The sequence below is a fragment of the Solea senegalensis genome, linkage group LG3 (genome assembly GCF_019176455.1).
Source record: "Solea senegalensis isolate Sse05_10M linkage group LG3, IFAPA_SoseM_1, whole genome shotgun sequence".
Classification (NCBI taxonomy): domain Eukaryota; kingdom Metazoa; phylum Chordata; class Actinopteri; order Pleuronectiformes; family Soleidae; genus Solea; species Solea senegalensis.
Genome location: NC_058023.1, coordinates 14,929,287 through 14,945,328, shown reverse-complemented (window position 1 = coordinate 14,945,328; position 16,042 = coordinate 14,929,287). Strand labels below are relative to the sequence as shown.

Here is a 16,042-nt window from a genome sequence, read left to right as displayed (position 1 = left end):
ACTGCCTCCTAATTTTCACTCCTTCCAAACAATCCCCCACTTTTTTTTTTTCTTTTTATAAATACAGATGCCTTGTGCTGTGGTCTGAAATTTTAAGCCCCAAGATTAAACTGCAATAGCCCTGATGACATCATTATTACTTCATCAGGGCTTTTTGTAGTCTATTTTCAGAAAGGTCCCTCCAGAGCCTGAGAAGACTGTGTGTACAGCTGTTTTCCAAGCCTGGCTATAGTTCTCATGACAAGTGCTGCGTCATGTTGCAGATCAATGTATTAATTATGTTCAGCCTTGTTTGTTTCCATGTACAAGAAATGTTACCCTTGAAAACCCAGTCTTTCAATTTGCACACTTGCAACAGGTCCAATCTAGAAGTAATTTGGGTCTAGAAGTAGTCTTGGGGCTTAAAACACAGTTTTGCACCTTTGGTTTCCATAGACAGGTTTTTTCCTGTGCCTCACTTTCAACCTATTTTAAGACATACTGTACAACACACTCTCAACCCTATGGATTCTACAGGCCCTGACCCTCTTTACTCAACCAACAGCTGAACAGTTCTCACTTGAGCCTAATCACATCAGGCTATTTTTGCCTCTCTGCCTCGTAATCTTTCATAACAACTGAAGTACTGGAGTGAAGCGGTCTTCTACGCTGTTAACTTGCCACATGCCTGTGGATAAAAGCCACATTTCAAATCAGTCTTTGGTAATGATTACTTGTTATGTTTCATGACTGCAACTACCAATTACTTTCATTATAGACTAATGATACCAAAAATATTTGGTTTACTGTTATAGAAGAGCAAAGAAACCAAAAAATATTCACATTTAAGAATCTGGAATCGGAGAACTTGAAGTTTATTTTGTAGTCCATTGATAGATCAATACTGCAGTCCTAGTCAAATTATTCAGTGCTTTGATAAATAAAAAGATATCTAAGACAATAAAAGTATTTTACGTCTTGTCTTGCCTCTTGATGTTGCTGTAACTTAAGAATTTAAAGTGAAATGAAAGTATGTTTTTCGCTTGAGGAGCTTCCTCCATCCCTTCACTTTCCTGTGTTATCCTTCCTATGACATATAATGCTTTCACAAATTGGCAAATCTACAAAAGGTGCCCTTTTCCTTTTCCTCCAAGTGGAACTAATAACCTCATGTTGTAAATTCCCCAGCTGGTACCTTAAGGACCAACACCAATAATTACATCAATGCTCGGATGTTAGCATAATATGCCAGATGTTTTTGCCAGGTAACACTTTCTTGTCAGTATCATGTTCCTTGAAGACTTCAGGACACAGTTTAGCTGGTGGGTTGAGGTAAAGGTGTGTCTTTTCTCCCAGGCTTTTGATTCTCATCTTAGCCCTTTTTCAATTATTGGCTCATTCACATGTTTTATTAAAAATATTAAAATATTGTATGAAGTAATGTGACAACTTATCAAAGGCAATTTTGAAGCTGCTTCGAGCCATTTTGTTATATTTAAGATCACATAACTGCATGTTACACGAAAACAATCACTTCTAGTGACAAAGCCATAGACTGTTAAATTCTGCAGATCCTCATACAGGATATTTATGCAACATTTATGGGACATTGTTTTCGATATACCCCTCATCCCTTCTGTTTTGATTCATTCTCACTGCTTTCATGAAGCTGTCTTTTAGCTCAGTCGTTTCCAGAGACTGCTCAGAACCCGTCTGACTTTTCTGCGTGGAGTTTTCATGTTCTTCCCGTGTGTGCATGGGTATTTTTCCAGGTTCTCCAGTCTCCTCAGAGTCTAAAAACATACAGAGGTTAATTGGACACTAATGGCCCCAGCTTGCCTCGGCATAGCAGAACACAACATGGTTTGACTCTACACGGTTTGGTTGGTTTTCCATTACAATATAGTACCTACTCAACGTGGGCGGAGTCATCACTGCACGGCTGCATGAAACTGCTGTGACTTTGTTTTATACGCGACACACAAACTAGTGACTTGTAAAGCGGTTGTTTTCGATGTATTGAATCATTAGAATCAGTTCATTAAAATGATTTGTTCAGTACTTCCTGTATGACCGGAACTGAAATACAGTGGCAGGGGTCGTGATGTGGCTCGTCGCTTGCGGTCGCAGGCTTTCAGCAGTGCTTATTTTTAATTGATCTACAGTGACTGGTGTTATTAACGACTGGGCTAAAAGACACGGGAGTCAGAAATGTTGCATTATGCCCATATTTCTTTTGTCACAATTTACATTTGAAACAGCACGGTGATTTTCTGGTATTTAGCGTCTGGTATTTAGCTGCAAGTTGTTTCTTTCAGAAGTTGATGGAGACTGAAATGGAGATTGAAAGATCAGGTAGTGTTTGACTTGTACATTCTCGCTTCATTGTCAGAAATTTGACTCCACCTCACTGCTAATATTGCTCCATAACTACCGGATGATTGCCACAACAACTTTATATAGTTGGAGTATGCCAGTGTTGTATGTACAGCTTTTCTTTTGCTGCAACTACCTTGTGCAGACCAGCCCTGACATGTTTTATAATTTTAAAAAAGAAAGAAAGATGTTTTTCCCCTTTCTTGTTTGTGTAATCATTAGATATTCCTTCACAATACAGTCACAATTGTGCTGATGGGCTTCAGAATTTCCTGGCTCCTAAATGGAAAATGGCTGTCAAAGAGCATCCAGAGAAAGCTCTTTGCAGCCTTTTGATTTCATGTTTGCACACTAGGTGTGATCCCTCTGAGCACAGATCTGTCTTTTCCATGTAGGGTCCTTTTTAGCAAGGCGTCAAGCATCCCAGACTTTTCTGTCTGATGTTTGCCAGAGACACGATGTCAGCTTGCATCCAGAGGAGAAACACATACTTTTGACATGTATGACATTAAATAGAGGCAATTAATCATCTCCCAAAGGGTTGCTGTGCCTTTGATGTGCAGGTACCCCTAGAGGCCCACACACACACACACTATTATCTAAAATCACTGTGAACGCTGTGAAACTGTCAGCAGAATATTTGGTCTTTTTGCCTCAACTTGCCTTAGACAATCTTGGCTAATAAAAAATCTGTCCTTCCTGTTTTTTGTTGTTTTTTTTTTTTTGGCATAACCCATTTCAGTTTTATGTAAAGCATTTCCTGTCATAATTTGGAAATTTAAAGTATATGACTGTCATGTGTTTCTCTTTTGTTTTTCAAAAATGTGGAAGGAAATAAACCAGAAACCATATTTCTGTGTGTTTTAGAGACTTGTCCAACAACAGCATTGGCTGTTTGAACATGGATATCTTCAAGGGCCTCACCAGTCTGATAAGATTGTAAGTGATATGAAGTATATTTTGGAATGTAACGTTTTTGGAATGTAATTTTTCATAATATTTTGACTGAAATGATAATTTGTGTTTGTTTTTCAGAAACCTTTCTGGGAACATGTTCTCCTCTTTGGCTCAGGGAACCTTTGACAGCTTGGTGTCTCTGAAAGCGCTGTAAGTATGATAATGAGTCAGTTTGTTGGTGTGTGCTAAAATCACATGCAGGTGTCGGTGCGTGTTGGGGGCGGGTGTCTGTATGTTTAACATCTACTCTTAGTGCAAATAAAGCTGTATAAATCAATAAACATGACAGCAAAATTAGGGTTATCCATCATTCAAAATGAAAACCTGAACTCATGCCGGTGTCTTCCTTTTGTGCATGTATGTGTGTGTGTTCCTATACATCCACAGCGAGTTTCAGACTCCTTACCTGCTGTGCGACTGCAACCTTGCGTGGCTGTTGCGTTGGATCAAAGAGAGGAACATCGCCGTCAAGAACACCAAGTGCTCTTACCCGCAGTCTCTTCAGAGTCAGCCGATTACCTCCATCAGACCAGAGCTCCTTACCTGTGGTAGGTACAAACGCGCTTTCCCGGATGAAACATGCAATACACACAAATACAAAACTCAGCACAGCCTAAAGGTCTTTCATCAGTGATGTGTTTTTATCTGATGTGTCGGTTGTTTGATCTCAGATGAAGGAAGTCCTGTTTCGCTGTAGTTACGGAGATTGTAGTGTTGAAAATGTTACACTGTCTCTTTAATTTCTGTGTTTTGATATCGCTGAGGCTGGTGTCTGGGGAACAGGGGCTTTTGCAATGACACGACTGATAAGAAAAGGGCTGCCCAGGCCAGAGCCGCCTTTGTTTGTACTTGCTCGTGTCTTATCAGTCTGGCACTTACCAAAGTCAGGAATTATGAAATACACTGCATACATTTAGCAGGAGCCAGTTGCCTGACATGAAATGCAAATAGCACTCAGGAATCCAATACACTGTTTTTAACTTTCCCATGTGTCCAAATAAAGGCCAGCTGTGAAATACAGCGGCACTGTGCCTAGGATAAATGGAGTGGAAAATTATTTGTGACACATTTGAACCAAATGTGAGAAATGTGACTCTCTTCCCCTAATTTATTTATGGCTGTTCTCCTCAGACGCTCCACTTGAGCTACCCTCCTTCCAGCTGACTCCGTCCCAGCGACAGGTTGTCTTTCAGGGGGACAGCCTGCCGTTCCAGTGTCAGGCTTCCTTTGTGGCCGAGGACATGCAGGTGCTGTGGTACCAGGATGGCCGCATGGTCATGCCCGACGCCGCCCAGGGCATTTTCATCGAAAAACGCATGGTGCAGAACTGCTCTTTGATTGCCAGGTATGACCACATTTGGGTTGGTCTTGGATGAGAAGTCTGTGATCATTGACATTACACATTTGTGGAAAATGTCTGTCAGGCTTGACAGGTTATGCAAACATTTCAGAAGTTACCATGATTTTTACCTCATGTTGTCCCATCAGTGCGTTGACCATCTCAAACATCCAGCCTGGGTTTACTGGGAACTGGGAATGCCGCATCTGGACAAGCAGAGGCAACACCACCAGGACAGTTCATATAGTGGTGCTGGAGAGTTCTACCAAGTACTGCACTCCTGAACGCACTTCTAACAACAAAGGAGAGTTCAGGTTGGTCCTGTTAAAACCTGTATTTATTTTAGAATTGATATTGACACCCTTATAGCTCTTAGTGTAATGAAAAAACTCTAATTAGTGACAAAAAAGCTTACATAAGTGAATTATTCTGATTTAGAAAGTCATTGTTTTGCATTTCTCTAAATCAAAACAATGACACTGTACATTTAAAATCTAATTAAAACTATTTAGACCCATTAAATCAGTGATTTTTAAAGTATGAGCCAGTGTGTTTAAGCAGGCATGTACAGCAAAATGTTTCTTTGCTCTAATGTCATACACTGTGGCACCCCCTTGTGGTTAAACAGATGAATTACTTCACTGCTTCAGCCATAAGTACAAGCTATTTGGTGTAAGGAGAAGGAGAAATAATGAGAGAACAATGACAATGTATCACTTTGTTGATTATGAGCTAAAATAGCAGGACTCTTTGTATGTGGCTCTTTCCAGGTGGCCCCGCACCCTGGCAGGGTTCAAAGCCTACCTTCCCTGCAACAGGCTGCCAGCAAGCGCAGGCACCTACTCGGGCAGCTCGGTTGAAGAGCAGCAGGCGTGGCGCTACTGTGATCGCGAGGGACTGTGGGCGGAGGACGACTACTCTCGCTGCCAGTTTCAGAAAGATGTCACCAGATTTCTCTACGTCATCAACCAGGTCTGTATGCTGTCCGTCGCCTCATGACTTTCTAATGTGGAACTTTATTTACCGTCTTCTCATTTGCTGGTTATTCTTTTTTTCTTTGGTTCCTCTTTAAACACAGAAGCTGCAATTGAATTCAAGCGACATTTTATTTTATTTGTGTTATATCTTTATGGTAGATGCCTTTGAACGAAAGCAACGTGGTTCCCAGGGCCCGACGTCTTTTGGTCTACACCATCGATGCCGCCAACTTCTCAGACAAGATGGACATCATCTTTGTAGCTGAGATGATTGAGAAATTTGGCAAGTTTGTTGAGAAGTTTAAAGATGTAAGTACTGCCGTGGCTTTGCTTTGTTGTGCACATTTCTGACACAACCCAAATGTAGGAGATTGCTGTTGTTGTTGATATCATTATTCTGCCTCTTGTCTGTGGGAACAGAAAGGAAGTAACATTTGTCTGTTGCAACCTTCATCTGAAATTGGGTTATGTCGAGCCTTATCATACCTGACTGAGGGAGCATTTGTGTGTATGTGGCAGTAGGTCAGGGGCTGGTGGGGCCAAAAGCATTAATCATGTCAAACTGCTGAACAACCAGGTTTCTTGAGAATTCACTTTTTAAACCTTCCATGGGCTCTCCTTTTGTTTACTGCAACCTGTTTTTTGCAGCCATCTTTCTTTTCCAGTTCAATGTTGCTGTTGCCTCCATCTGTATTGACACCGAACAAATCACTTCCTGTGCACAGTGTGGAAATTTGGCCGGGAGGCAAGAGATCTAAATACTGAGTAACACAGAGTCATATGGAGCTCATAGACTTAATCAGCATTGTGTGAACACATTTGACAATGGCTTAAATGTAGCAAACATTTGTTTTTATTTAAATCTAAGCACCACATTTTAAAACACAAACTCTTTGAAAGTCCTTTTATGAGGATTTTTGAGTGTGATTCATTCATTTGCTTTCTTATGTTGTTGAAGGGCAAACGGATGAATGCTCAACAGCTGTATGTTGTCACGTCATTGAATGTTTTCATGGCATCCGGTGCAGCTGTAGGCCAATAAATTCAAACAGAGCAGCATTTGCCAAGTGACAGAGAAGCCAGCATGTTGTAACTGCTGTGGGCAAGTTTTTAAAGGTTAGTCGGGTGTCACCATGCTTGAAATGTGTTTCCAATAGTCACTTAACTACAACGAGTCACGTCGAGCATCTCCCTCAAGCATGTGTTTAGTGCTGTGTTGATACAAACAAGATGATAGCTGAGCGCACTCACATTTCTTGTGTTTCCACTCTTGTATGTCATGTTGAACTGTGACAGTGTTTTTTAGGTAAATGCCATTTTTTTTCTCATTCTTATTGTTGTGCTTATACTTGTGTCACTCTGTTGTGCTGCAGTTAGGCGAGGTGATGGTGAGCATGGCCAGTAACTTGATGCTGACCGACGAGAGGGTGCTGTGGATGGCTCAGCGTGAAGCCATGGCCTGCTCTCGCATCATCGCCTGCCTCCAGAGGATTGCCGTCTTCCGCCTGGCAGCAGCACAAGCCTTCTCTCTGGTTAGTCCTGTCAACAGCATGGTCACAACGACTCACAATAACTCAATGACTCATGGTCACAATGACTCAAAGATCTCGTGTATTAATGCACCGTTCACTGTTGTCCTTTCAGACGTCCCCCAACATAGCACTGGAGGCCCACACTGTTCGGGCCAACGACTGGAATGGAATGAGCTGCATGTTGTTCCAGCGGCTCAGCCCTGAACGGACGCCCAACCAGGACCGCCAGCTCACATTTAAATGCAACACCACCAGCTCATTCTCCAGCATACTTCACAAGGTTAGCTTCTAAGTACAGTTGAGAGCAGTTTATAGTAATCAAGTTAAGACATTAAAGAACATGCAGCTCATGCCTTCATATGAGTGATCAGAGTATAAGCCATAAGACCATTATTTTTTTTATTCTTTTTTATCAATTAACCACCCAACTCTGTCTTATACTGTATATTGTTATAACAGTTTTTACTTCTCTCCGTCCATAGAGCACTGTTGTTGAGGCTTCCCTGCAGCTTCCTCAGTCTCTCTTTGCCCAGGCTGCACTCCCTGGGCAGACCGAAGACCCAGTCTTTAAGCTCCACCTATTGGCCTTCCGGAATGGCAAATTTTTTCCCTCGACTGGCAACTCTTCCCAGTTGGCAGACGGGGGGAAAAGGAGGAGTGTAGCTACACCTGTCATCATGGCTAAGATAGGTGAGTCATCACGTTTCGGTACAGTCACAAGAGTTTAAAATTCATACATACATACATACATACCTGCATACTTACACGTTCCCTGTGGGTAAAATTGCTGTTCTGATGTCATTTAGATGGCATGTCCCTACATGTCCTGCGGACTCCTGTCAACATCACCCTGCGGCGGTTTGCCCGTGGCTCAGATCCTGTGTCTGCCTGCTGGAACTTCAGCCTGGCGGGAGGACAGGGAGGATGGCAGAGTGATGGCTGCCGCATCCTGGGCCATCATGACAATTTCACCACCATATCCTGCAATTCCCTCGGCAACTATGGCCTGCTCATGGTAGGACATTTGATTGGACCAACCCTCCTACGGGATAACATGTTCACTGAGGGCATTTGGGGAGTTGCAAAGCATCATCAGCCTGGTCTATACTATGAATTTCAATTATAGTCATTAACTAATTCATTTTGTTTTCACTTGTTTATATAAAAAAACATAAATGATTGCAAAAATGTCATCTTCATTAATTCAGTCACCCCAGATGAGCTTTGTGCATTTCAATGCAGTCATTGTTTATAAGCAATTATAAATGATAGATTTGCACTTATATTGGGGTGACATAATGAAATTACATAAACTGTGGACCTCTCTTCATCTTTCTTGCAGGACCTCAGCAATGTGGAGTATTTGGCTCCAACTATCCAGCCCCTACATCCTGTCATCTACGCCACCAGCATTATACTGCTCCTCTGTCTGCTCACCATCATTGTGAGCTACATCTATCATCACAGGTAAGAGTTTCCACCTGCTCTATTATCTTAATAAGTTCTGTGCTAAAGACGTACTAATTGTCCATCACTCTCCAGGTCTGTCCGTGTGAGCCGCAAGTTTTGGCACATGTTGGTCAACCTCTGTTTCCACATCTCTCTCACGTGTGGGGTCTTTGTTGGTGGCATCAATCAGACCCGCTACGCCAGTGTCTGCCAAGCAGTGAGTACACACCACCTGTGCTCCCTCAGAGCTCCTGCTACAGTATGTCTGCTCTTGTCCTCCAAATGTTACCGAACAAGTGCTGTGGAAGTTTTAAAGGAACTAAAAAAGTTTAAAAAGTTGCCCTCTGCCAAGTTCACTCCACTCACAGAAAACAGGAAAAAATACATAGACGGGTACATTTTACTTTTTCCCAAAGCTTGAGGCAATTGCACTCCTCTCATGGTGTGGGATGTACTGCGATGCAGTTCCTATTTATTCTGCAAGTACACAGATGAAGAAAAAATGGCACCGAACTTTTATTTATCCATTTCTTTTACTCACATACTCAGTCACCTTGTTTATGGCAGGCACCCGTGTGTGTCTCAGCTCATCCAATCTTAGCCTGTTTTTCACCAGCCTGCCAATGACAAGCTGTTAAATTTCTTTTAGGTGGGAATCTTGCTGCACTATTCAACTTTGGCCACAGCTCTGTGGGTTGGCGTGACTGCACGCAACATCTACAAGCAGGTGACTCGAAAGGCCAAGCGCTATGAAGAGCTGGATGAGCCCCCGCCACCCCCACGGCCTATGCTGAGGTTTGATTTAATATATATATGATATGATATGATAAGAAATGAATTGTTTTAGTGAAGTGAAGAAAAATACTTGGATTTAGTTTTATTACTTGCTACGGTGTCCATTTCTGCTTAAAATAAATAAAAAACAAACCAAAATTGAGCTTTGGTTGTTATTTTAATCTTTTTTTTCAGAAGAACTGATTCAAAATTTGCATTACAATATAATTTAAGTCTTAACGGCGTGATACTGGATGCCTTACGTGGATGTTGTGATCATGCCGCACCATTTGTAATGCTAATAGTTTGTGATCCACTTTATTCAAATTTGTTAACATCTATCTGTATCTTTAGCTAATTAGACAGCAGAGCATTTGTTTTCGTGTCCGTGTATATTTTATTGAACAAACTTGTCAACAGTTGTGTCAACATCATTGTGTTTTTCCACATCATAATCTCTGGTGTGTCCCTTGTCCTGTTAATCCCATTCCCTTGAAGTTTAACAGCCAGATGAGCACACAGGTTGAGCACAAGAATATATAGATAACAAAGACAGTGATTTGAAACACAAGCATAGATTAACTGAGGTACAAACATGAATAAATAAACTCACACAAAAGAGAGTCAACAGTAAACCGGCAAGCAACATTTCAAATGTGCAGTATGTATAGTATAGTATACAGTGAGTGGCCATGTTTGTTGGTGAAGACAACCACAGGGTGTCAGTGTAGAGGCGTCTTTGTCCACTTCATTGCCAGGAAAACTAAAGCAGATCTATGTCTGTGCTCTCTCTGAAAGGTTCTACTTAATCGGCGGAGGGATACCCATCATCGTCTGTGGGATCACTGCAGCAGCCAACATCAGAAACTACGGAAGTCGGACCAATGCGCCATAGTAAGTTGTCCTTGTAGAGAAAGCAATCAAAGTTCCTTTTCCTCAGTTTGTGAAACAGTGACATTTTATCGAGAGGACAACATGTAACAAGGCATCACTGGAGCCCATGGGATCTTTTGCATTCTGAGTTATCGACCGGCCAGTGTTTGTTGCTTTAGTAAATAATGGATGTTTTTATGACAAAAGGATTCATTTATTCCCTGAAGTTCTGATTATGGAGGCCTATTAATGGTATGTGCATCCAAGCAACAAGCAACTGCTGCCAGTGTGGCGCAAGCTCCCCCCACCCTCCCTCTGTGGTAGCAGCTGTTTAGATTGTGAAATGTGGCTGACTAATTGAGAAATCTGGACCTGTGTCTGTCTTTGCAGTCTTTGGAGTTTAATTAATTTCTCTCAAGCGAAATGAATCCAGCCTCTTATTAAATGGAATGGGATACTTACTGTGAAGATTAGTTGCAAAAGTTTTTCAGACTTTGGAAAGTAAATAATGGAAGTGACAGATTATGATGTCGAGATTGACAGATTTTCAGATCAAAACAATCTACACACAGACTGGAATTTTGCTTGAGTAATCTGCGACCATAGTAAAACTCACATGCCCATTTGAGTACAATGGGATTGCACATGCTGATGTAAACAGGAAGTCGATTCTCTCATTGGCAGTTGTTTCATTCTCTTCAGAAACTGCTACTAATGAGAAACAACAATGGGTGAAAAATAAGCACAGGGATTACTTTTATCAGACCGCTGGTGAGGTAAAACTGAAACTGAAACTTTTCATTCACAAATGAGAGCCAAGTTGTAGCTGATTAGATAAGAACCAAACAGGAAATGAATGCAAGTTGCAGCGTCGGGCACAGCCCACACCCCGCCTAGCAAGTAAGGGAACCACTGATCCAGATCATAATATATTCAGAAAACTATGAAGAATCTTTCAACTTTTTATTCTCCTGTTTATGAAATGTGTCATTTGTCTGTCTGTTATTTTCTAGCTGCTGGATGGCATGGGAGCCTAGCATCGGGGCTTTTTATGGCCCGGTAGGATTCATCATTTTCGTCGACTGCATGTACTTCCTCAGCATCTTGCTCCAGTTGCGGCGTCACCCTGAGCGCCGTTACGAGCTCAAGGAGCCGAACGAAGAGCACCAGCACCTGGCTCCAGCCAACACTGAGGTCGGGCCCGATGGGCCACACAGTCCCTGCCATCCCCTCACCCTCCAACTCCACCCTCACGATGCTGCGTCCTCCATGATGTCCACTCCCCACACCGTGCATCTGTCTGCCCTGGAGAATGAGCACACCTTTTCTGCCCAGCTGATGGGTGCTGCAGGGGCATTAGGGCTGTATGCAGCCCTCTGGGTGTTTGGAGCCATGGCTGTCTCACAGGACCACCCCTATGACTTGGCTTTTACCTGCTTGTTTGGGGTGGCTGCTCTGGCACTGGGGGCATTCATGGTGGCGCATCACTGCGTCAACAGACAGGATATGCGACGCTATTGGTCCCAGGCTTGTTGCTCTGGGAGGCGAGCCTACTCCGCACAGGAGGACGTCCTTCTGTCTCAGCCAGATGTGGCGATGACATCCACAGCGGGGTCTGCTAATAAGGCAGACGGGGAGTCAACTAAGTGTGGCCACAGCAGCGCAGACTCTTCCTACACGAATAAAAGCGCACCCAGCATGCGCAACTCCAACCATGGCAGCAAGCTGACCAATCTGCATGCAGAGGCGGCACAGTGCAAGTCCGCCTCAGCACCGGTGATGGCTAATGGTACAGCCATTTTGGACAACAGCCTGACTGAGCACTCGCTAGACAATGAAATTAAAATGCACGTAGCACCAGTCGAGGTGCAGTTCCGCCCAATGAACAACGTCAACAATCCCACAGCTGCCACCAACGGACACACAGGCAGACATCACAAAAACAGAGCACGAACACACAGAGCAAGTCGCCTGACCGTGTTGCGAGAGTACGCATATGATGTGCCGACCAGCGTGGAAGGCAGCGTGCAGAGTGCCTCTCACAGGCGGCACCATCACTACGATGTTGCAGCGCGCATTAGCCGCCGAGCGGCCTACATGGCCTACAGGGAGCGGCATCAGAGCCAGCTGCAACATGACAGCAGTGACAGTGCAAGCCTGCCGCGACGTTCCCGCTACTCAGAGAAAGGGGGTGTCAGCAGCATTGTGGGGAATGGGACGCTGGTGACCATAGAGACTGAGCGCGTTGCCACTGTGGCCACGTCAAGCTCAAGTAAAGACTCTGGTGCCATGAAGCAGCCGGGCAGCACAGAATTAGAAAGCGAGCCCAAGTCGTATGGACTTAACCTCGTCACACAAAATGGCGTCACGCTGAAAGAAAATGGGCAAGCCTTGCCTTTAATAAACACAGAAAGTGCAGCCGCTGTAAAGACTGGATTGTGGAAACATGAAACTACTGTGTAGTGATGTTTTCACAGGTTTCTCCACTTTAAAACTGTGAAATGTTCTTTTTTCGATTGTACATTTCTCTCTTGAAAAGTAATTATTGGAAAAATATCTAGCCATGTTTTCGCCACTGTCTTTGTAGATACGTTTTTGTAAATGATTTATTTTTGTAACGTTTAATCAAACCCTCTTATTCTGTTTTGAATCCTGTAAAAAAAAGTTTGCGGTCTGAGATGTGGCCCTGGATATATACCTGTGGGCTTCTTTTTTCCAGCGTGTCCCAACAATAATAAAACAAAAGTTCTTAAATGAAAGTTTTTAATCCATGATAACAGATGTTGTCTTACTTGGCTCTCTGTAGCCAGTGCAAACGGTGAGTCAGGTCTGCTGTGTTTCCAAGAACTATTCTTGCTTGACAATATACGAGCTTGTAATTGGGTTTTTCACTGACCTTCAGGTCACCGCGAGTCCCCTTTTCCACTCTGGAGAAGAACTGTAATTGCAGTCGCCTGTGGCTTTGGGTTATATAGGCGTATTCTGCCCACCTGCTGGCAGGTTTGATGTGGCCTCCTGCCGTTGTGATGCCTGGCCTGTGACTGACAGCTGACTCACATGGCAAAGTGAAGCTAGCAAGAGAAGAAAAGTTAATGAGAATATCGTGTCTTCGAGCTCTTCCACTCTCGCTCTCTCCCCATAGCCGACAGCTGAACTACAGTGCTGCTCACAGCTCGACGACGCTGCTGGGGAGAGAGGTAATATAACGCACAAGTACTCTTGAGTACTCTGGAGATGGATTAGTATCACTTAGTGCAGAGTAAATGACTTGTGGCTTTGTCGGCAGCCACAGACAAATCAAGCTTGACACCGTAAGCAGGGATTCACTCGTTCATATGGAACATTTCAAAACAAAGTGCCTTCACAGAAAAAGATAAATAGTACAAATCCTTTCTCATTTCTGAAAGAAAATGACACTGAATTAAAAGCAATTTAAAAATTCCAATCACGTTGGATGTTCTATTTTGTGAAAGATAAGTAACACTGCTTTATCTTAGAAGAGAATCTTAAATGGAAGTGTAAAAATGTACTTATAAATCCTGAACTAGAGTGAAACTGAAAAAGAGCTTCTGTGTGCCAAATAATATAAAATGTGTAAGGAACAGCCCAACAACATTTAGAAAAGTTGTATAATGCCCAGAGCCTTAGAATATTTAATAAAGGGATCAAACAGTAGCACAAAGGTAGAGCTTGTGGATCCATTACAGATAAAATATTTAAGGTTTTTATGATGGGAAACTAATAATACTACTGCATGATATTTATTGTAATAATCAGACTTTAATGTAGCCCATCAGATTTGTATAGGTTTATACTTTGTAGGAAACTTAGAAGAGGGAAGGAGATCAAACTCACCGAAAGTGGAATTGTTTTATTTAGCATTATGTGTTTTGTGTTACGACTGAGTATCTACTTTAACTTGCATTGACTTTCTCTGTATATACGCTGCAGTGATGGTGACTATTTCTACTATTATTCCATAAGTGTGAGCAGTTGATTTCTCTTTTACTGACGTGGAAGTAACTTGTGTAGTCGTGCAAACGGACACTGTTGTCTTGCAGCAAAAAGCCCCAGGTTCGTGACCCGATCCGAACGAGGGCCCCTCTGCATGGAGTTTCCATGTTCTCCCTGTGTATGCACGGGTTTACTCCGGATTCTCAGGTTTCCTCCCGCAGTCCAAAAACATGCAGAGGTGAATTGGAATGTGAACAGTTATTATAGTTATCTGTGTGTTGGCCCCGCAATGGACTGGCGACCTGTCGAGGGTGTACTCCGCCATTTAACTCTGCTGGGATTGGCTCTAGCTTCCTGTGACCCCTATGAGAAAGACAGAGTCAGGAGACAATGAATGAAAAGTCAAGTAAACTTGAGTAAATGTACTTGATTATTCTCTGATCCCCTGAACCAACCAACCATCTCGAGTGCTGAAGGTCATGTCGGCATTGGTGGGCGTCACTTTCTGATCACAGAAGAAGCAGAAGCAGCAGCAGCAGCAGACGGCACATCTCCAATAGCTCTAATACCTCATTAATGGCATATTAATAAAACACATATTTCACTCAGACAAAGATATATCGCCCAGTCCATCTTGGGTGTGACAAATTATAATAAGACCTTTGAATTATGTAGAGAGCGGTTACGCCTTGATTAGTGGCAGCCTCTCTGATTCCCTTGAGGCGTGAAAGAGTGATCTTCAAATAATCGCCAAGGTTCTTCAGCACCACCATCTGTTAAAAAGTTCATCTCGGGCTGTCAGCGAGGCGGGAATGACAATCTCAGGATGTCTGTGCTCTGAGTGTGTGTGTGTGTGGGACAGGGAGAGGACCTCGTCAAGGCAAATAAACTGATAGTATCTCTCTGTGCTTTCAGATCACAGGGGCACCTTGGGCAGAAATCGATAATGAATTAAGATAAAGACAAAATCAAGTCATTTAAATGTTTTCTTCATCTCATCCAAAGAGTCTTTGGGTGAGATCATGTATCTCAGAAATGACAGATCATCAGTTACAGATAAGTATACACAGCGCTGGACTTTCTCACTCAATTTCTGCCTCTGTGGAACAGGTGTGAGCACAATTTCTCACACCAGGAGGCTGAGGGACGACCAACGTCAGACAAATGATGCGGTGTTTACGTTTTCCAAACGCTGCCCGTGGCGCCTGGAGGAAGCATCTGGCTCTGCTGTGGATACTTGCCACTGGAATGAAGATTGATACTTTCAGGAAAGTAAAGCCATCTGACTGTGCTGACTGTAATTAGGTGGCCTTGCCTGTGATTTCACTTATTTATTTATTTTCCTACCTGCCCTGTGACGAAAACCTCCCAGATTTGACATGTACAGATTAAAGCAAAATTAGCAGCTATGATTTATCTATCCAGCATATGTCTGCACCCATTCATTTAAATGTTGAAGGACACTATTTAAACAACATGCTGATACACAGTACATATATATACATATATGTATATATATATATGTACACAGATACATATATATATAAAATGTATAAATATATAATATATAAAATGGTCACACACATTGCTGGAAAAAGCTGATAGATTTAAATGCTAATTTCTCTCTCTCTCTACCGGAAAGTGATCAATCTGAAGATGAAATTTGCACATCATTTTCTCTAACGTGGATTAGTCACATCCCGTCTGCAAATTAGCATTTTGCAAAGTAACTGCGATTTAATGCTGAAACTGCAAAAGTTTCCCAGGTTAGGTGTCCGGATTTAAATGAAGTGAAGGTGGAGAAAGCATGAAAGAGCAGGTTTTTTCCTCAA

General features: G+C 42.7%; 1 protein-coding gene across 1 annotated transcript in view; it reads left to right on the top strand.

Annotated features, from left to right (window-relative positions):
* adgra3 (adhesion G protein-coupled receptor A3) overlaps nucleotides 1-13,010 on the top strand; it is a 29,231-nt gene extending 16,221 nt beyond the window's left edge. Inside the window, exons 4-19 of the mRNA XM_044022078.1 lie at nucleotides 3,223-3,294; nucleotides 3,391-3,462; nucleotides 3,700-3,860; nucleotides 4,444-4,657; nucleotides 4,801-4,965; nucleotides 5,422-5,623; nucleotides 5,788-5,937; nucleotides 7,002-7,160; nucleotides 7,273-7,440; nucleotides 7,643-7,850; nucleotides 7,967-8,175; nucleotides 8,503-8,627; nucleotides 8,703-8,826; nucleotides 9,259-9,404; nucleotides 10,182-10,277; nucleotides 11,270-13,010. Coding sequence (XP_043878013.1) covers nucleotides 3,223-3,294; nucleotides 3,391-3,462; nucleotides 3,700-3,860; nucleotides 4,444-4,657; nucleotides 4,801-4,965; nucleotides 5,422-5,623; nucleotides 5,788-5,937; nucleotides 7,002-7,160; nucleotides 7,273-7,440; nucleotides 7,643-7,850; nucleotides 7,967-8,175; nucleotides 8,503-8,627; nucleotides 8,703-8,826; nucleotides 9,259-9,404; nucleotides 10,182-10,277; nucleotides 11,270-12,719 — 3,721 coding nt within the window. The 3' untranslated portion in view covers nucleotides 12,720-13,010. The remainder of the gene's footprint in view (nucleotides 1-3,222; nucleotides 3,295-3,390; nucleotides 3,463-3,699; nucleotides 3,861-4,443; nucleotides 4,658-4,800; nucleotides 4,966-5,421; nucleotides 5,624-5,787; nucleotides 5,938-7,001; nucleotides 7,161-7,272; nucleotides 7,441-7,642; nucleotides 7,851-7,966; nucleotides 8,176-8,502; nucleotides 8,628-8,702; nucleotides 8,827-9,258; nucleotides 9,405-10,181; nucleotides 10,278-11,269) is intronic.
* The last annotated feature ends 3,032 nt before the right edge of the window (nucleotides 13,011-16,042 follow it).